Below are 21,811 nucleotides of genomic sequence, written 5' to 3' on the forward strand. Positions count from 1 at the left end.
AGACTCTGAACATTTTCATCTTTACAAACATGCATTCTTCTTAAGTTAAAGAAATAAATCATTGATTCAACAATATAAAAGTAATAGATGCTCTTGAATGTTACAAAAGCAGCGCTAAAACCTATGACCATGAAAAGAATAGTGAGAAATGGTTTATCACTTTTCACTGTGAGTCTTGACTGGATCCAGCATCCAATCTGATCCAATCTGATCCAATTTGAGTATCTGAACATATGAATAATGGCTTCTGGCCAATTGATCTCAGGTTGTACCTTCCACTGACAATCAATACCTGAGATATAAAAAATGCCCTGTCGATGACAGCGAGAGTCAGAATATATGCAAACATCAAAAAGTACCCAGCACCAATAACTTTGGATCAGAACAGATACAACACATCCAAATACACTGCACTGCGATTCAATAATCCACATGTGATCTAAGTCAGTCCTTGGAAATGATTTGATAATAAAGAAACCTAAAGAAACTAAAGAGATGCCACTGATCCACAGTGTGGATTCCACACCATGCTGCATGTCACGTTATTTAACACAGTGAATATATAGGGGTCACCTGCACTCACTATGCATATATTACCAACAAATGGATGTTCCTCAGTTAAGTGCAGTCCTCAGTGAGTCATCTGGTCATTTTTCCAGTACTGTAAAAGCAATGATTGGGGCAATGTGGCTGGATACCATTGAGCCTGAGTCTTGATTAAGGTGCAGACTGCATTGCAGTAATATTACCTATTGACTTCTGTCTGCTCATGGTGCCTTTTGACATGGCCAGACAGGAGCCTCTGGGACCCCCTGGCACTGTTGGGGGCACCACAGCCACGCCCTGCCGATCATATGGGGACTGCAAAAAGAGGAGCAGGAGAGAGACTGTGATTCAGAAACCCTCTAATGCAGTACTGCCTGAATCTTACAGTACAGGGAAATCACACATCATTCGGTGAAGCCCGATTTACTGATCACCTCTCCTGTGGATTAAAATACTGTACTTTGTATATTTACTTTGTACTTTGTATATTTAGGTTATTATTACATTTGACTCCCTATAACTGCATATCATATTTTAAATTATTTGCATTGTATGCTGTTTTAATCAAACACTATATACACCACCTGTGAGCATAAGTGCATAACTTCACTATGGCCCACAGAATGTGCAGTTACCAGGAGTCGAATGTCAATATAAAGGTTTCAGAATATAAATGAAAACTCAACAGTTAGGACAACTGAAAGCTACAAAATTCAACAGCATCAAAAACAGATGTGACAGATGTCAGCTGTGAAAAAGAGCCAGACATCCAGGACTGAAACAACTTTAAGGTGCAACAGAATCGGTCCACAGAGAACAGCAGACTCAGTCCCAACCATTCGCATCAGAGGCAAAAGCACCTTTCCAGGAACTGGACACAGTTCATAAACAGTTCCACACTCACTCGCTCACATCCACACTGTCCCGCACTCACATTTCTCAGGAGATGTGATCTATCAGCAAGCAGCAGTGCTTTCAAAGTGGATGTGCACAGGCACATGCACTTAATTCACGCACTGTACTATTTGTGCACTGGGATCAAACGGGACTACAGAAAAGACCAGATGAAGTCTACTCACATTCATCTCTGTGGAGGTGGCAAAACACCTACTGGATGGCCGTGGTTTGATGGTAGCGACCCTCATGTCCACAGACACATTATCCCTTATGGGCTTCTGGGCAGGAGTGACCTCATCCACTTTATCTAGAAGACAAACCCCCCATGGTTCATTGAGTACAGGACAGGTCCCCCTCCTCCACTTACAGACTCAATGACCCTTCAAGCCAATGGTCTAGAGATCTTTTCCAAAATGCAGATGAAATTATATTAAATCCAAACAAAAAGAAAGTGGAAAAATAAATTGTAGCCGTGCAAGCTCTTTAATTATTTGATCAGAGGTCTATTTGCTCTTAGGTTTATTAGCCGCTGCTGCATAACATGCGGGCGTTTTTTGGAAAGCCACCATGCATTGGGTGATTACTTAGTGTGACTTGAAAAACAATCCTCTTCTTCAGACCCTCAATATTTGAAGGCTGAGCATCTACACAGAAACGGAAGAGAAGGAGGTTCAGTGCTGGACAGAGTGTGCCATGAGGCATCAAATTATCTAATAAGATCACACATGTTGCTGTCCCACGCATGGAAGACAGAGACCAGCTGCCCTTACTGACACACTTCTGAAGAAACCTGTGATAAATGGGAAATCGTTGTAGATTTTACAGAGAAGAATGAGGTGAAATGGGGTGTCTTGGATGAGAAAACAGTGCATTTCTAGAAGATGTCCCCTACATGCTATGCTTTGTTGAATTCAGTATAAGCTGAATTGTATCTGCACAACACTGTATGCAAACACAACAGGTGTATTGAGAGACCAGGCTTAGGAAGTTTACTGAAAAGGGCTTAGGTCTGTGTCCTGAGGAAATGCAAAGCAGGTAGAGGCACAAGGGAACATAAATATAGGGCAAAGCACCCTGTGGTCATAACATTATATAACTCACTATAGCCACTGTTAATATTTACAAATGTTGGTGATCATGCAGTATCACTTGCTTTCACTTCTGAGTCACAGGTTGTAGGTTGTTTGCATTACATTCCATTACACTGACCTTTGGGTGGACAGCCCCAGTCTGATACAAATTCACCCTAAAATTAATTGTGTTTCTTTACAGTCCCTTCAGATGCAGTTAGCTCCAGAAGAGCATCAGACATCTACTCTTTTTCCATCATGTTTCTCTTACAGTGGTGAACAAGTAGCAATCATCAGATGCCAGCTAATTAGGTGAAAAAACTAGCACTTATTCACTTACTAGCAGTTAGGTAGGCATGTGGAAAAAGGCCAAATTGACAGATTTCAATATCTTCCTGAATTGTGTGGTCGGTAACACTAAAAACAGTAGTTCCTTTTTCTGTGTTTTTCAATTTTCATTCAAATGTAGCATGCTAGCAAGTAAGTTCCATAGAAAAGATCCAAAGAAGACTGAATAAATTCAAGTATAAAATGAAAGTTCTAAGTTCTTTTCCCAAACATAAAATACTGTCTCTGACAGAACCTGTTCAACGTTTACTTTGAAATATCAGCTCTCCCACAGAAACAGAAAGTGAACCTGGACACATATGAGTGGAATCCAGGCATTACAGATGTTGATTGAATCTAGGGGTTACCTACTGCGAGGTCTAAACTGAAAAAGCAGAAATATATGTAATACTAAAGTAGTGATGCTATGCTTGACTTGGCATAGCCAATATATGGTCCACTTTGTACTTGGAAATCAATTTGAGAATAAAGGCACATATAAAGTACTTGCCTTCACCATTAAACACTCTATTAAACAGAGTGAATCCACTCCGTTTCACTTTTTTCAGGATCACACACTGTTGCTGCAACATTAATGTCACAGGATTCCTCCCTGGAGTACTAAGAAACACATATTTCAGCACACCGCTTGAAGATTGCCTTAGAGTGCAAAACTGCTCCTGCTTTTGAAAATGACCACTGGATTTCTATGACAAGTGGTAGCAGTAACAGTGAGAAACTGGCTTAGGTTCTGCTTTCCAGGTGTAATGTTTCTATATTGGACAAATGCAGAACTATTACCATAGCAACGTCTTGAATCTCAGTGAGTCAAAGCCTTGAGTGGGCCAAGATACTGAAATGCCTTTAAGGAAAGCACAGTCTCTCCTGTTGGGAGAACTCCTATGAAATTCATATCTGATGAACGTTTCCATTGAACAAACAAACAAAAAATCTCCTGTAACCTGGGATGTACATTTTTGTTATAGCTTTTCGAACATAATCCTATAGCTTTTTCAAGAAAATTGGATCTATGCAAAAAGCATGATATTGTGAAAATGTAATTACTGATATATAAAAGTATTGTTATTTCTTAATGGCAGCTTGTGTGTTTATGATTGATAAATGATCAAACTAAATATGTTTAAACACAATTCTGGATCAGATGAGTGCTTGATTATTTCAAGGTAAGTGTGACACTATGTTTTCACATTTTGTATTTATTTTTTTAATGAATAAAGATGATGTTTTATATGAATCCAGCACAAAATTACAGATAAATACTACTGTCTTTCAATTTGCAAAAGTTGAGGTAATGCAATGGTGAAGTCAGCATAACCAACAAATAAACACTTCCAAAGCTTCTCCCACATGTAGTCAAATAAATACTATCAACATTTAAAACATCACTATTCAAAGTACAGAATTTAAAATGACACAATACAGTGTGCAGTATAAAACATGCCTTTAAAACTTACCACTCTTCTTTTTCCTCAAGGTGGCTTGGGAAAAAAAAAATTCTATCATTCTGAATTAAGAAAGCTTATAGATATATGCTCTTTGAGACACATAACTGTCAACACCAAGCAGTACATATATATATATATATATATATATATATATATATATATATATATGTACAGACAACCTAAAACAACCTACAACAGCACTGCAATAATATCCATTTATTAGACTATTTTTACATGACAAAGAGAGAACATTAAAAATACTATTCTGTCAGGACAAACCAGCGCTTAGTATCCTGCAACAGACCATGTGAGTTTGTGTCTTTAAGGGTAACATGCTCATTACCACTAAATACTATTATGGAGACAGAGCTGAGAGCGTCAATTACTCAACTGAAAAAAAATCACCTCATGATGATTATGAAACATCACACAATTAATCCACAGAAAGTATGGAGTCTGATTCCTACTGAAAGCATCAGAAATATAGACACCCACAAAACAAATCAAAAGTATTTCTTATTCTTATGCTTATTCTTAAACAAAGGATAAATGAAAAACATCTAAAAACAGAAGGACAGATATATATATACAAAAAGCAATGATCCTTTTTTCTGTCCACAAAGAGGTGAGCAAAGCTACATAAAACGAATGGGGAAAAGTGGATTGAACTATGCAATGCAAAATTTTCCACTCGCCCTCCTTAAGTGCAAAACGCCAAGTCATTGCAAATGTGTGGACACCAGCAATTAAGGATTCTTCAAAGTCAGGCTCCCCGCAAAGTTGCTCTTCTGCTTTTTGCTGATGCTGAGGTGCACTGAGGTAATAGGACATCTTTGCCAATGTCCTTCCAACCAGAGGAATGCTGTTGTGTTCTCTTAAATTAAAAATTAATTTAAAAATAAATTACTGCATTAACACAAAAAACTCAAAACAAGAATGCTCCTCCTGTTTTAACAAATGGTAATCTATACAAAATGGAGTATATTAATTGCAACAGATGCAAAATATAACAAGTATTTAGAAGAAAAATAACAAATTCTATAAGCTTGGAAACGGCATTGTCCACAAAAATTAGTCATTCACTTGATCATCTGTTAGATCTAAATCCTTAACCTATTCTCATATATATGCTGTATGGCCTTTAATATGTAAGTCATCCTTTCTAATGGAAGGCTTGATAAAATCCATTGAGTAGTGCTTGGTCTGTGAATCCATAACAGTGCAATACATTTTTTGGCGTTAAGCAAGCTGAGGTCTATAAATGCTCATTCATTTTTACTATAATTATGTTTCTCTGGATATAAACCCAACAGAAAAATCTTAGGGTCCAGTAAGATTTATTTTGAAATAACCTTCTCGGTTATAACTCTTACCTCTTCCTAGAACGTTTTAATCTTTCTGCATTGCCAAATACAATGAAACAATGTTCCTCTAGTTTCCGTACATTTTGTGCATATGTCTGGTATGTTTTTGTTATATCGATTTAATTCCACTGGTGTCACATATGTCAGCATTAACCATTTATACTGTATTAGTTTAAGGCGTGTATTTATAGACTTTTTATGAGTATCAGTGCAAGCTGCTTTCCAATGTTCATCTGAAATTTAAAATTGCAAGTTTTCCTTCCAGGCATTCAGCTTATGCTGTGAATTTTCGGATGAGTACGATGTCAGCAAATTGTAAAATTCTGATATGATACCCTTTCTCAAACTGTCCTTTATCATCATTTTTTCCAAAAGTGAGTGTAGGGGTCTGGTAAGTGCATTATTTTGATTTACTTAAACAAAGCTTCTAAGCTGGAGGTACTTGAAGAAATGTTTTCTATTAAGGTTGAAATTAGACCTCAGCTCATCAAAACACATCATAATATCTGAGTCTGGCAAATGAAGGTCTTGGATCATTTTAAGTCCCTTAGAGTCCCATAATTTAAATGTTGCATCTGCTCTTCCTGGTACAAAGAACTGATTACCCCATATTGGACTATATTGTCACAATGAATGTGGTTCTTTTAAATATTTTTTACATCATACCATATCTTTATCGTGTTTTACAATTGGATTTTTAGCTTGTTTGTTTTTTACGGTGTCTGAGTATATGTATAAGGGAAGAGGAAATTTTAGACCGTGAGATTCCATTTCTGTCCAATGAGGAGAATCATTTGTTGATCAGTTGTTGTTGGGATATATGGTATAGGTAGTTCATCTAAAAACCTATTTAGGTTTTGGAAATTAATTTCAATTTATGTATCATATAATTCTTTATAGCAGCCTCTAAAGGCATCATTAATTTCTGTAGGATCTACAACAACATGCCCATTGGATATAATGGTTGTGATTGATGTTTTAGTTTCTAATTGTTTAATCTGCCATGGTAATAATTTGCCTGATTTATCGCCTTGTTCACAGTATTTTTGCTTTAGTCTTAAAAGACTAGAGGCAACTCTGAAAGCAGACAACTTATCATATTCAGCTCTCAAAATCAGTAAATCGTTTTCCATTCCATTTCTTGGAGAATCTTTATTTTATATTCCAATTGTAATCTATCCTCATGCGCCTTTTTTATTTTGAGCCTGTATAACTAATAATATGTCCTCTGAGAAAAGCTTTAAATGTACACACAGATGTTTGACTAGTATTAATTTCAAAGAACTCATCTATCTGTTTTCCTATATATTTTACACATTCTTCATCTTGTAACCATTTATGCTGAAAATGCCATCTAGATGGGTCTTTTGTCAATTTTTTTTTATCCACGTATATATATAATAATACCACAATATTATCATAGAAGCAGTTATGAATTTTGGACCTTAATTCTTAGGAAATTAAAAAATAATCAATTTGAGAATATGTCTGGAATATGTCAGAGTAACAAGAGTAGGTTTGGCATGTGGTTTTAATTCTCTCCATATATCCAACAGACTTAATTCTTTAATAAAACGACAAATAACAGTTCTACACCTGTTATGCGATTGATGTAGTCCTGTGGATCTATCCATACTGGGGTTTAATGTGCAATTAAAATCCCCTGCTATTATGTATTGTCCTGCAAATTTTGAGAGAGTAAGGAACAGATCTACAAAAAAGTTAGGATCATCTATGTTGGGGCCATACAAGTTTACTAAATTTAAATTTTCTGATAATAGAGAACCTTGCACTATTAAATATCTTCCCATTCTATCTTTGATTACATTTTTTACATTTTTTAAATGGGACTGTTTTATGAATAAGAGTCATAACTCCTCTGACCTGGGATAAGAACGATGCTGTGAATACACTCCCCTGTCACCACCTCCTAATCTTTTTATTGTCCTCATCTAAAAGATGAGTTTCTTGTAGGAATACAATTTTGGAGTCTACAGCCTTTATTTTATTCATGACTTGTTTAACTTTTCTAAGCTGTTATAGACCTCTGCAGTTCCAAGAAACAAACTTAAGATTTATTCCTTGAGATATCTCCAACAAAGAATATTAGATTACCTTGTAATATGGAAATAAAATTACAGAGAAGCATGACAAACCTGGATGTTAGAATCCACATCCAACACACTGAACATGAACAACTCCCCTTTTCCCACTTTCAAGGGAGCCCCCCCAAAAAACATTCTGTCTCCCGCTATCACTAACGCCAGTTTCACAGTTAGTGAGGATCAGTCAGTCCACTCTTTACTTTCCACTAACCAAACAATCACTGCTGCTATCCATATTGTGACATCAGTTAACACTCATCTGCAGTCTGTACCTTATAAGTCTGTGCCTCATAACAGTTTTAAATATTTTTGTCCCACCTATTAAATACAACATACGCATAAAGTGTATATTTAAGAGCTCAAGGTGTAGTGTATTTAGTGTGTGTGTGTTTGCATGCGTATGTCTGCCTGTGAATAGATGTGTGTGCGTGATATATTTTTGGCCCACATGTAAATTACAGCATAAGCATAAAGTGTATGTTTAATAGCTCAGTATGTGTAGTGTGTTTAGTATGTATTTTTGCATGTGTACGTCTCCCTGTGAATATATGTGTGTGCATGATTTATTTTTTGTCCCACGTGTTAATTACAACACCAGCATAAAGTGTATGTTTAATAGCTCAATGTGTATAGTGTGTATTTTTTTGCATGTGTATGTATGACTGCCTATGCATAGATGTGTATGCATGTGAGAGTACTATATAACTGAAATTGCTTCCAAAGTGCTAATATATAAAAATTCAAAACACTGGTTAAATAGATTTTGTAATAGTCATATGTTTTAGCACCATATTTCAGATTGCATATATTACCATATTTAATTTTTTTATTTATTATTATTACCATATATGTTCTACCATTTTAGTATATTGTATTTAGCTCCCACCGGCATCCTTCTGAATCTTCTTAATAAACTCTTGTACTTTGGTTGGGGTTTTGAAAGTGTAGGTTTGTTCTTTATGTGTTACCAACAGTCTCGCAGGGTGAATCACTCCATGTCAGATCCCTAGATTGCCCAATTGCTGGCAGACTGGGTTGAATTGTTTCCTCAGTTAGTGTATTCCCGTAGCTAAATCTGAGTAAGACCTTACTTGCTGGTCCTTGTATCGAATGTATTTTTTAGCACGTGTAGCAGCAATGACTGCCAGCTTGTCCTTGTAGTTGAGAAACGTCATGATTAGTGTTCTTGGTGGCGCCTTGGTGTCCCTCATCGGTCCGATTTAGTGCGCCCTTTCTAAACAACTGAGGATTGTACAGTTGCAACATCCGGTACTTCCGGAATCCATTTTTCCAAAAAAGAACATGGATCCCGTCCTTCGGCACCCTCCGGCAGGTTTACTAGTCTCAGGTTGTTCAATTGAGATCTGGTTTCCAAGTTCAAGAGCTTATCCTCCAGAGTTTTATTTTTTCACTCCAACATGTGTACTTTAGCTTACAGGTTAACTACATTGTCTTCGGCGCTTGATATTCGTAATTCCACCTGCGATACTTATTCAGTGCAATCGCTTATCTCCTTCCTCATATTTTCTATCACTGCCATAATTCCATCAAATCTTGATGAAAACTGTGTTTTCATGGAGCTTATAGCAGCCAGTATTGCATCCGCCTTCACACCTCCGAGTTCCACTTCTCCACTGGCCACCTCCTCCGCCATGTCTTCGTTAGCTTTCTGTGTTTCACCACAATGCGATAGTCAGTTAACCTCGGCTGCTTTGACACTTTGCTCTTTTCTTTACTTACTTTGCCAACCTTCGGCATTACAATATCCACACTAACACTACGTTTTGAAGTTTTGTTGCAAATAAGAGTATTTCCAGTAGGATTTGTAGTAGCTTTATCAGAGCAGCGTGAGGCACGTTTTCTTACATGGCTGCCATAACCGGACGTGTTCTCTTTGTTAAAACAACTGTTACCCCTAATGGTTGCACACTCAATTTGAAGCTATTAGTCTTTGTTTATCTGAAAACAGTGACAGCAAGAGAGTGGTGATCTGGGTGGGAAAGATTAACATCAGTTTTGGCTTTGGCATGAGGTCAACCCTGAGATATTCTGGAGGCAGTAGTGCAAATGGAGATAAATCCTTCCAACTGCTGTTTATTCTAGCTCTATGGAATTTGTTCAATCTATTAATACCCTACAATACTTCTACAATACTTAGTACAGAAGCAGGACAGAGCCACATGAGGTTACAGTATGTAGACTGAATTGGTGAACACATTCAAATGAAGTTCAGATCTAGTGATCAGTAAAATCAGCACTAGCATCTCAGCAACAAGTGAAATACTATTGCATAACTATTCAGGGAAGAGAAACTGCAGTATTAAAAAGTGGGCAAATTAACACTTGGATTTAAAGGAAATGCTACGGATTCAGTGTTTGGAAACTAACTAACTTTAGAAGGCAGATGGTTCAATGGAAATATCTTAGGAACCAGTAACAGGCAAATGAGTCACAAATATACTGTGTTCAGAAATCTGTGGGTCATTTAGGCCAAGCCTTGGGATTGAGCAATGATCTCCCAGAAATTGTCCCTGACCCTAATGTTCATAATTTAATCATAATCTCAGACCACAAAGCAAAATGCAGAGGTCCTAAGAAGGCTGAACAATCTCATCAGCCCTGAAGTGTTAATATTTAACATCTCTACTGTGACACTGATGTATCTCATGATATTCAAGACAGCCCAAATTTCAAAGCTGCACATATACAAAACTCAAATTCATTCAGGAGTGCATGTTTAATGTAAGTGGGCTTAATGTATCAAGTTATATGACAATGGTGACTTCTGAATAGACTCTTCATAGAACTTGACAAAAAACACATTACAAAAGGAAATGAGGAAGAAGACAGACTTAACTATCACAGCAATCTTCAAAACATTCAGTACAAATGCAATGTTAAAACAGAAATTCAAAACACATGGGCACTGCTTACCTTTATCAACTGTAGTTGCAGATAAAATAAGAATAGAATGTAAACATTAGAGGATTAGACAGCATATAATGAATTATGATGCAGCATAATGCATGTCCCTGGGATTTACAGTGTATCTTTGTACTCTGATTACACACAAACCTGGCTACAGTGCTGCAGTAAAAATCTTACACCTTTACAGCATATGGCTTTTCAGATTCACCACACATGTAGTGCTTACCTAGCTCCTCCAGCTCAGAGGTCATAGACTTTGAGCGCATGGACAATGCAGTAGTTGGTGCCCTCTTTGGAGGTGGGGGTGCTTCAAAAAAAGACCAGATACAAAGGGAGGCGTGAGAGATTTGGGTTTAATTGACTGAAAAATACTAATCTTAGCAAGTTCAAAAAACAATGTGGCACTGATATGCAGCAGGTTTCCTGCATTTATTCACACTCCCATTCCAAAGGAGCTTGTCACTATAAGATCACACTCTCTGGGTAATCTGTTTCAGTTGTTTCAGTCTTGTTCACTGATCGGAGCACAATCAATACCCTGCACAGTTTGCAGTCTGATTAAGCACTTAACACATACAGGATTACAGTTTTTATTTTTTGAGAGTACTGTATTCATGGGTATTGCCCATTCTGTGGTCAGGATGGTGAGCTACGGGTTGTTTGCAACTAGTGGCGAGGGATAGTGTTCAGGGAGGACAGGCATGTCCAGGTCGTTGAACTCCAGGCTGAGCTTGAGCCCAGAACGTCCACCAGTGGGAGCAAGGCCCATGTGCCTTGAAGTGGTTCCAGTTAAATGGCCAGCAGCCTGCAGTACTGCAGGCATCTGGCAGAGACTTCAGCTCCCTCTGTGCTAGGCTCTAGCAGAATACCCCGGCAGACTCCCTCATTAAGAGCCAGACTCTGCCCTCCTAACTCCCCATCCCATTCATCTGGGTCTCCTTCCCAGAGGCTCGTGGGGATAACAGACCATACACGGCATTAACACACTTTTATGTCATTACTGGTCTGATGAAATGGGCTAATTAGTCTGCACAGGAAGACAGAAAAGCCTGCATCCTGATCGACTGGTTGGTCAATCAGTCAGCTGGCCACATGGCATTACAGTGGATAAAAGAATACATTCATTTTAGGGGGGGGGGGGGGGGGGGGGGTCCTTGAGCACTCTGTGGAATAAAAGAAGGATGGTATGAGAAGAAACCCATTGTTTATTTGTGATAGACTTTGTGTTTTACCTTTCTTTCGAGCAGTGTCATCCGGGTCCATATTCCTGCTGACTGTCACCACCTTGATGACCAGATGGTTGCCACCCTGTCGAATCATGTTGACCACCTGCCTATGGCCAACTTTCACCACATTGTCCTGGTTCACCTACAGTGTCAAACACAGGGCACATGTGGCTCCGCATCACTCTTGGGTATTATTGACATAGGAAACACAAATCTATTACAGAGCTTTTTTTCAAAATCACAAGGCACGAACAAAGAGTAAAAAGTAAATATAGTTGGAGTTAGCAGAAATCCATTATCAAATGGTTCACATTAGCTATTAAAGACATTATATTTGATAAACATGGTACCTCACATCTGGTAGCTCACATCAATGAACCACAATTGGTAGCAATGCAGAGCTGCAAATGAGTTTGGTTAAATGTTTGTACTGTAAGGATAAAAGGTCTGCTTACTAGACAAGATCAAAAAATAATGGCAGTTAGTTATTTTTGAAAACAGAGATCTTGTGGCTAAAATGTTTGAACAAAACTTATCATAATGTGACTGCACCACTTGTAACAGTAAATTACAAAACAAATGCATTTCTGAGTTATTCCTTACAATCTAGGGGGTTATGAAATAAACCCAACCATTGGTGGGACAGAAAACTTCCACTTCTCAATTTTCACTAATACTGACATCAGATCTCAATATGAGCCTTCAAAGTATATTCAAGTGGCTTTCTTGGACCAGTTAAGCCAGTTATGCTAGCTAGGTGGTATCATTTTGTAAAATTTCAGTTGTAATGACAGCAATCCCCTCAACTTTGTACCTGCCTGCTTCCAGTACCCAGCATGCACAGTGACATACAGTAGTTCAAACCAGAGAGAGAGTACAAAATGCTGGGATTTGCAGGAGACTGAATGCCATAATGTTTGTTACAAATCTACAAAAAAAAAAACTTGAAAGTGGCTTGCTTTTTTGAAAAAGTATGGCATTTCAGTGTGGCTTCCACTTTAGCGAGGAAAAACACTAACATTCTTCAAATTGCAGATGAACACTCCAAAGTAGAATAATACCAAAAATTACCTGTGAAGGATTTATCCAAATAAAGTCAGTCAACTAGAGCTCATTTAAGCATCCAAGGTGCTCATAGTAAGACATTGTATATTTAAAACTGTGTCCAGATTAATATAAGGTATAAGCCAACATCAACATGCTTTAAAAATGGTAGCATGGTACTATGGTAGCAGACTACACAACAATAGCTGTGAAATGTATTTAGGGAATACTTATCAGAGTTGGCCTCTGCATCCAATTGGATCACTTAGCTGGTAGGATAAAATGAACTGGGGTCCTGAGCCCAGCACACACTGATAAGGAATGTGGCACACTGGGATGGTTTGCTTCAGGAAAACACTGACAGGAGTTATCAGATGAAAGTCACAATCTTGGGTTGCTACACCAGCAACACCAACAATTGAGATCACACATACTATAAGGAAGCAACCCATAACAGGGAAGATGTATTGAAAACAATAGCATGTTTTCTACGTTTACATTTATTCATTTGGCAGATGCATTTATCCAAAGTGACTTACAAGTGAGGCAGAGTAAAACACTGTCTTTCTGCAACAGTTTAAACACAGAAGCTGAATACAAATGAAAGATAGCTTAATGTTAATCTGCTGGTAAATACCACAATATAACCCTTATAGCTATTGCATCTTTTACATAACACCTATCCCTAACTGATCTAGCTACAATATATGAACAAAATTTATTATGGTTTTTACTTTTCACACTCCCCAGACTAACCTGTAAACTCACCACTGGTTTTAAAATGACTTTCATACACTCTTAACAGCAATGAATTGCCTACTCCATGATATCAGAATGGCTTTATAACTTGCAGAATAATTTTATAACTACTCTCCTGTTATTGTCCTCAAAGGCAGTGGGATTTATCAACCAAAGAAATCCCTTTTGGAGATGCAAACATTATGAGATGCTTAGCAGCTACTCTGCAAGTCTGCACTGTTCCCTAAATAAACCATGGCATCACACTGTACAGTGAGAATGCTTGTGTTGGGCTGGGCTGCAACACCCCCGCCATAGCTATGCAAAGCTGGGGCACACTGACTACATCAACATGTACAGTAAAAGATCCCCAATGTGAAACTCTATGGTCTAAGGAACACCATTTGAAGCACCACCAGAGACATCATGGCTGTTATTTTCCATGTGATCTTATTTCAGTCCTTAAGGAAAGCATCATGCATTTCATTAGGACTAATTACATGATCACAACATAACAAACCAAGAATACAGTATAATAATAACACAACAATTTCAAATATCATGGCTAGTTCTGAGAGATTTAAAAGTATCACTGAGTCTCGGTAATGTACTGTAGCTGCACTGAGTTGCTGGTTTCTCTTTTCTCAGCAAGCAAATTGATCTCAAAGTCTTCAAATGAGGCTTCTCTCTCTCACACACACACACACACACACACACACACACACCAAAATGCACAAACAGGCTGCTCTGATTGCTGTCATTCCGGAAAAGCACAGACCCTAAGCTATCATGTGGAGGAGTGTCTACAGCACAGGGTGCCATTGGATTAAGGACATGTGAGAGAAATCAGAAGCTATAATTGAGGGAAAGGTTAAATGAATGTGCCTCAGTAACCTAGGAAACAGCCCTTAAGGCTGATGTCAAAGAGCACCAAATGACAATGTATGAAAACAAGACGATGCTGGTCCATTCATCTGTGTGTTTCAGATGGAGGTTATGTGTATATGTAGGGGAGCAGTGTGTCAGTGGTGAGGAGTAGGGCTTGTAACCCAAAAGTTGCTGGTTCAACTGCCAGGTAGCCCACAGCTGTTGTACTCATTCAGCAAGGTACTTAAACTAAATTGCACTGGTAATTATTCAGTCATTTAAGAGAATAACAAAAAAAAGATGGTTAGCAATGTAATTTGTTCTGTCGTGTGCCTTATTTGTATTGTGTTTATATAAATGTTCCACAGTGCGCTGTTGTTGCAGACTACCCACAATTTCGTTGTACCCCCACCGTGCAATTACAATAAAGTCTATTCTATTCTATTCTATTCTATTCTATTCTATTCTATAAGAGCATCTGTTAAGCAAACATGTCTGTGTGTGTGTGTGTGTGTGTGTGTGTGTGAGAGAGAGAGAGAGAGACACGGTTATTTTACTCACAGACTTTCAGACTATAAGGGCATTTAAATGACATGTCTGCTGAGAAATGTAGCTGGACATAAACAGAGACAACATAAATGCATTTATGCTACAAGCATAAACGTTTGAAGCAGACTTTACAGAAGACACAAGAAATCAGGTCTCAGAACTACATATGCTATAGATTCTGTGCTACCATGTGGTACTTCTGCATGCTACACTAATCTGCCATCATTAATAAATTTCCCCTCGCCACAGTATACAGCATTCTGGGGGCTTGTCAGAGAATGCCTAGGGCTTAGGTCCATGTGAGATGTACACTTTCGCTTGCCAATATCCAAGGTTCAGTAGCCCTCCAACTGTAGTGCCGGCTGTTTAAGCAACCTACATCACTCATCACTATAAATATCATCTGAACAGCAAAGTACAATTTCAACAATTTGCCATAAAATAGACTTTACTGTGGTAAGTAGTTCAGCATCTACGTTATAAGTAAAAACACACAACAATTAGACAACATCAGCTATTTTTAAAGTGAAATTTCCTGGATGATGTAATAATTCAATGTAGATTGTAAAATCAGTTTTCAATGTAGATCGGAAAATAAATTTCATTTCAGGGGGTGAGAGTTATGTTTAAAGCGCTGTGACATAATCCAAAACATGTAGGTAAGGAAAAATGAAAACTGGGGACATTCTCACTTCCTTTAAACAGATATATTCCCTGCTTACCTTTCATTACCTATTACAGTACTTTTATTCCTTCATTTATATTCTTCCCAACATACAATTTCTACTTTACTACACAACTACTAGCTACAACACAGCCTTAAGACATCAAATTCTAGTTTGCTTAGCATTCCACGTCAGTCAGAAGAGGATGGGGATGCAGCTTTTAGCTTTTATGCCCAATAACGATGGAACACCTTGCCATTAGATACAAGGGAGGCACAAACAATTAAACATTTTCAAAGCAAGCTGAAAGGTCCATTTATATATTGACTTTTAGATGATCACATTTTAACATTTTATCAATATGCAGTTTTTGTTTTTTTTAAATTCTGTGTTTACAGATCTCTTGGTTTTTCAATGCCTTGCCTTTACTGTACTTCAAATTTATTTTAGTTTTTATTACCACTTTATTTTATACAATAAAACATTAATTAGGACAAACACTCTGCATTGTGTCTTTAAACACATAGTTTTGCATCTCAGTTAAAATAATAATCTAATCTGACCAATTTCAAATGTTTTTTTTATTTTTGATGTGGAAAATACACAAACTGTTTTCCTGCCAGTTTTCCTCCTGGATAGCCATACCTTCAAACTGAGTTTTATGTACCGCACACCAGTTTAGAATGCTATGGTGTGAGATCTTTATGGTTGAGCAGTGAAGGTTTATCAACCTACAAACCAAATGTACTGCATGGGTAAAAAGGGGTTGAAGTGTTTTGATGGTTGGCTGTGTTTATATACTCTTGTCAGATTGTGCAAGGAGGATTTAAATGATAATATTTGCTTATAAACACTACACATACCTGTAAGATTTTGCTGCAAACAGGTAATGTGCTTACAGCAGACAGCAAAAGGTAAAGTTATATATAACCTGTAGTACAGATGAGTCATGTTCTTGCCTTTTACTGCATTTGACTGCTTTTAAAAATTAAGACAAGTGCATACAAAAAAGGCCGCACAGGTAGTTGAAACCTTCAATGAAAGCACACACTGCAAGATACTGTGCCGAATCGCTGGATAAAACAAGATAGCTCAACAATATGATTCTGAGACACATCACTAATCTTTTACACCGGTTACATCACATCAATACCAATGAAGGGTGCTTGTATGGACATGTAATATAATGTAAAGTGTAGTCTCCCATGGCTACCTGGACAGGTTAACACATCTCCTGAACCAAAGTCTGCATGCAGTAATTCATTTAGGCCGTGATTGTTGTATTGTGCATTAGACAATGGAACTGTGCATCTGGAAGACACCACTGAGATGGTGTAGAGAACATCAATGAGGCAGTGTAGTAGAAACCACTAGTGCAGTGTACAGAACACTGATGGCAACATTTAGACATTACTGTATATTTTGTTCAAAACTATGAAGACTGTTTTGGTGTGGAAGACGTGTAAGTGCAAAGAAACCCCATGAGTACCCCATGACTGCGTAACTTCCCAGACACTTGATTTTGCTGTTTGGGAGGAATGTGAGTGCTGTCAAATTGTGTCTCTACCTCCTTCATACTAATGCTGCGTTTACGAAGCCCTTTCAAAATGAATTATGCCCCAAATGGCTATTTCTGTCTGTGCATTTAATAATGGCTCAGCTCAGGAAGCTTCTATTTGTTTGCCCTGATTGATAAATCAATGTGCTCCAATATACTGGATAATTTGAAAAGACATTTCAGGACCATGACAAACACTGCAAATGGTTCACATCTATTGGAATGAACCAATGGACAAATGATTGAGCAGCTGTTTACAAGGATGCTTGAGGGTACATCTGCTTGCACTTTACACACATATTGAAGTGTTCAAACACACATACTTATGTGGGTGTTCCTACAAATCATTCATATAATGTCCTCTGGAGAATGACGCATGTAACACTTTATTACAACAACATTAAAGTTTGGTTGTTATTTTGTTATTTTAAGTATAACTAACTCTAATTTTAGCCTTCTGGATAGATAAGTATAATTTTTGCCAGTCATAAAATGGGCAAAATTTGTCTTAAAATTTTATACTCTAGTTACTTTTATACTCCAGCTGGAGGGTTACATTTCTATCCATATCTATATCAGGGTTTCCGTAACCGCTAATTACCGGTTTTGCTTGGTAAAATTTATAAAAAACTGATAAAGTAAAAACTTCCCGGTCAAAATGTCTGGTTATAACACTCATCCAAAACATACCTATAACAAAGGCTATTTATTTATTTAGCTATAACGATTGCTTATTTATGAGTTCAGCGAGCTATACCCCAACTGGGCTACACTGGCTAAAATTGCCTGTGTTCTGCCCATGTCAAGAGTGCCAGCAGAGGGGGGCTTCCCTCTGCAGAACTGAATTAAGGCAGCACTGCGAAGTCATCTGGAGGAGGAGAGAGTGACGCGGTTTATGCCCAATGCAAGCTGCAAAGACACATTGGACACATTTGATTTCAAGTCGGCAGCAGAGGACATTGCTGCAATAAAAAAAAGGAGAAAATAAAATGATACCTGGTAGCCTATAGGCTACATTCGATGCCATGTAGGCCTAGCCTTTTTTTAAACAGGCTACAGATGTTACAGGTTACAGATGTTTCGTAATAGCCAACATCTTAGCAGCTAATGTTGAGGTTTTGCTCAGTCGTTACTGTTTGTTTTGCTTGATTGTTACTGTTCATTAAATAGTCAAACTGATTTTAGGTCATTGCCATTCTTTCGTCAACCAAGGTATACATTATATTTGCGTTTGTAACTGTTATTGAAACGTGACCAGTGTCCGGTAAAATAAATTCTTTCTGGACACCGGACTGGCAAGAAAAAATCCTAGCGGAAACCCTGATCTATGTCTTTTGCAAATGCAACAGGGGGACAAGGACAGGAAAGCAGCCCACTTCAAGGGCAATTTCAGCAGGGGACGGCAGACAATGCTGACTCCTATCTTAATCTGTGCAAGAGTCAATCAAGACATCTGTACTATTGCCTCTGTAGGGTTGTATTTTACCCAGGAGCTCTGTTTCAGTGCAGGCTTGGAAGAATGGCCTCAGTGTGATCCAGTGGTATTCCACCCCACTCACTCTGCAACTGCAAAGGGGGAAATGCACACACTCACTCACACCAGAAATAGCCCAGTGCGATGAGGAAAGAGGATGATGCGTGCCTCATTTGAGCTTGTGTTTTTTTGGGGGGGGGGGGGGTAGTGCTGGCTGTGGTAGGGATCTTTGCATAATGGAATGCTCATACCCTGGGTTCAGTTCTCTATCTGTTAACATCACTCCCCCAAATCCCTTTCTACCACACAGTTTTTATAGACATGTAATTCAAGTTGTGTTGACACTGTGACAAGAAACGGACATACACAGGAGCAAAATTGATGAAGGAAGTGACCACTGCCATGCTGATGTCAGTTAATGTCATTAGATGGACCAAATCTGATCTGAACCATAACAGCCACAAGATGAAATGGGACTGAATGTTGCAAGCCAGACATACAGTAGGAAATGATTTTGAGAAGGAGTTTGATCAAAGGAAATGGGCTGATGAGGCTACATTCTTTATAATGAACTAAAATGAAATAGTCATAATTTCTGACAAAAACAATTTAAGATTTAATAAAACTTCAACATGGCCTACCCCCATGATTTGCTTAGCCAAAAAAATTACATTTTACTATACTGCTTCACTCTGAATGTTTCTCATACAAACACTGTCACAATAATACTGCTCATTGGATGATATAATCCATACTGTGTGTATTCACTCACTTATTAAGACATGGTGAAGTTAATAAAGCCTTTTTTCCTTGACATGGAGTCATTAAACAGAGAAAGGATTAAGTTGCTAAGCCATCCATTTTATAAATGACACCACCTCTGCCCAGGGTCACGGAGGTCTTGGTCTTACATGAGATTCAGACATATCCTAAAACAAAGAGTGCTGGGCATACTGGGGAAAGTCGATGTACACAAGGTTTACAGTCACATGATTTAGTGATTCACTTCAGACACATGATTCTGTGCCACTCAAAGGTGAGTAAGTCACTCTTCCAGTCAGTCACTCTTCCCTAGATTCAGATCCATTCTTAATGTTGACTTCTAAATAATGCAAGTATTGTTGTGTTTTTCAAAACCAACACAGTTGGTATATCCATTCATTTTGGTGATAGTAGAACTTGGCAATTCGAGTTTGCAAAAAGAAAGGAACACTTACATCTACTCAGGAGTCACACAGTATGATCAAAGACAAACATTTACTGAATCTGAGCAGATTATAGTCATTTTTGACATTTTCAAATAAGGACTACAGGAACTCAAATAAGGTAAACCTGCTACTGGGGCTGACATGATTCAAAAAGAAGGAGCTGCTGCTGGTGTAGTGTTTCACTGTTTATACTGTTATGGAGAAACCTCAAGGTCTCCTGCACAGGAACACAAATTCATGAGTAGCTTTAATGATGGAACCATAAAGGGCCTATGGAGGACAGTGTTTCTTTGGTGGCACCTTGTGTCCTCGGTTGTGGGGATTTCACTTTTTCTTATTATGAGATTTATAAATTCCACACCCCAGGCCTGAATATCAGCCCACCATTCATTTTCTCAATATGATTTCAGAATCCATCAGCTCAAACTGGTAGGCAATGCTGTACAGGCAACTGTACTTACACTGGTGGGAAAGGTACCCATATTTTCCACATAGCCAGCTAACACCTTGTAATGTAACTTAAATATCCCAAATATGGAGAGGAGCAAACTGACAGTATTAATACTCTTAGCATAAAAGTGCATTCTGCACTTTTCTTACAAATCTGCCTGAGTGTAAAAATCACCTCCAACACAAAGTTTCCATGGATAAATAGAGAATGAGACTGACTACTACAGAGAGCAGGGGATGGGAGTTATAGACAGGGTGCTTACTGTTCTGCAGCTGATCAGTCCATAACTAATCTAAGCATATAAATTGGCAGGTGGGTTTCTAATAAAATGATATTTGCCTGAAGCCCCTTTGCAAGCCTATGCCCTGCTGTTTGAGGGATGAATAATTTATCAAATTTGTTCTTCTATTAAAAATGGCAGTTAGAAACCCACATTTAAGTACACTGACAGGTTTGTTTCTATTGTTTATTTTTACATTGTGACATGGTCTAAACCTTGAAATTCATTGGCTATAGACTACTGTGATTTTCAAAGGCTGTTTTTTGCATACTTGATCCACTGAAATGAGTTGTGTAAAATTCACAGAAAATTAAAGCAATCAGCAGACCTTGGGCTGAATTTCTGAAATGAGTTGTGTAAAATTCACAGAAAATCAAAGTAATCAGCAGACTTTGGGCTGAATTTCACATGGGGTCTTGGGTCTTTTTATAATAAATTTCAGATTTCATTGTATAGTGTTGAGCCAGCATGAACATTTGTCTCAGAGGAAACAATGTGACTGTGCATGTTGCTGTGTATGTATGTACGTATATACACTTTATTAGGTACATCTGCTCGTTGATGCAAATATCTAATATGCCAATCGTCTGGCAGCAACTCAATGCATAAAATCAGAAAGACATAGTCAAGAGGTTCAGTTGCTGTTCAGACCAAACATCAGAATGGGCAGGAAATCTGATTTAAGTGACTTTGACTGTGGGATGATTGTTGGTGCTAGATGGGACGGTTTGAGAATCTCAGAAACTGCTGATCTCCTGGGATTTTCACACACAACAGTCTCTAGAGTGTATAGAGAATGGTGCGAAAAACAAAAAACATCCAGCGAGTGGCAGTTCTGTGGGTGAAAATGCCTTGTTGACAGGAAGGCAACAGTAACCAAAATAACAACACTTTACAACAGTGCTATGAAGAAAAGCATTTCTGAACATACAACACATCGAACATTGAGGTGGATGGGCTACAGCAGCAGAAGACCCCTCCGAGTACCACTCCTGTCAGCTAAGAACAGGATACTGAGGCTACAGTGGGCACAGGCTCACCAAAACTG

At 38.1% G+C, this 21,811-nt stretch overlaps 1 protein-coding gene across 1 annotated transcript in view; it reads right to left on the reverse strand.

The window, feature by feature from the left end:
• LOC118781705 (SH3 and multiple ankyrin repeat domains protein 2-like) overlaps nucleotides 1–21,811 on the reverse strand; it is a 170,584-nt gene that overhangs the window by 20,738 nt on the left and 128,035 nt on the right. Inside the window, exons 18-23 of the mRNA XM_036534701.1 lie at nucleotides 11,936–12,071; nucleotides 10,930–11,010; nucleotides 10,710–10,718; nucleotides 4,316–4,339; nucleotides 1,626–1,750; nucleotides 750–861 (exon numbers count right to left, since the gene is read on the reverse strand). Coding sequence (XP_036390594.1) covers nucleotides 750–861; nucleotides 1,626–1,750; nucleotides 4,316–4,339; nucleotides 10,710–10,718; nucleotides 10,930–11,010; nucleotides 11,936–12,071 — 487 coding nt within the window. The remainder of the gene's footprint in view (nucleotides 1–749; nucleotides 862–1,625; nucleotides 1,751–4,315; nucleotides 4,340–10,709; nucleotides 10,719–10,929; nucleotides 11,011–11,935; nucleotides 12,072–21,811) is intronic.

The sequence above is a fragment of the Megalops cyprinoides genome, chromosome 8 (assembly GCF_013368585.1).
Source record: "Megalops cyprinoides isolate fMegCyp1 chromosome 8, fMegCyp1.pri, whole genome shotgun sequence".
Classification (NCBI taxonomy): domain Eukaryota; kingdom Metazoa; phylum Chordata; class Actinopteri; order Elopiformes; family Megalopidae; genus Megalops; species Megalops cyprinoides.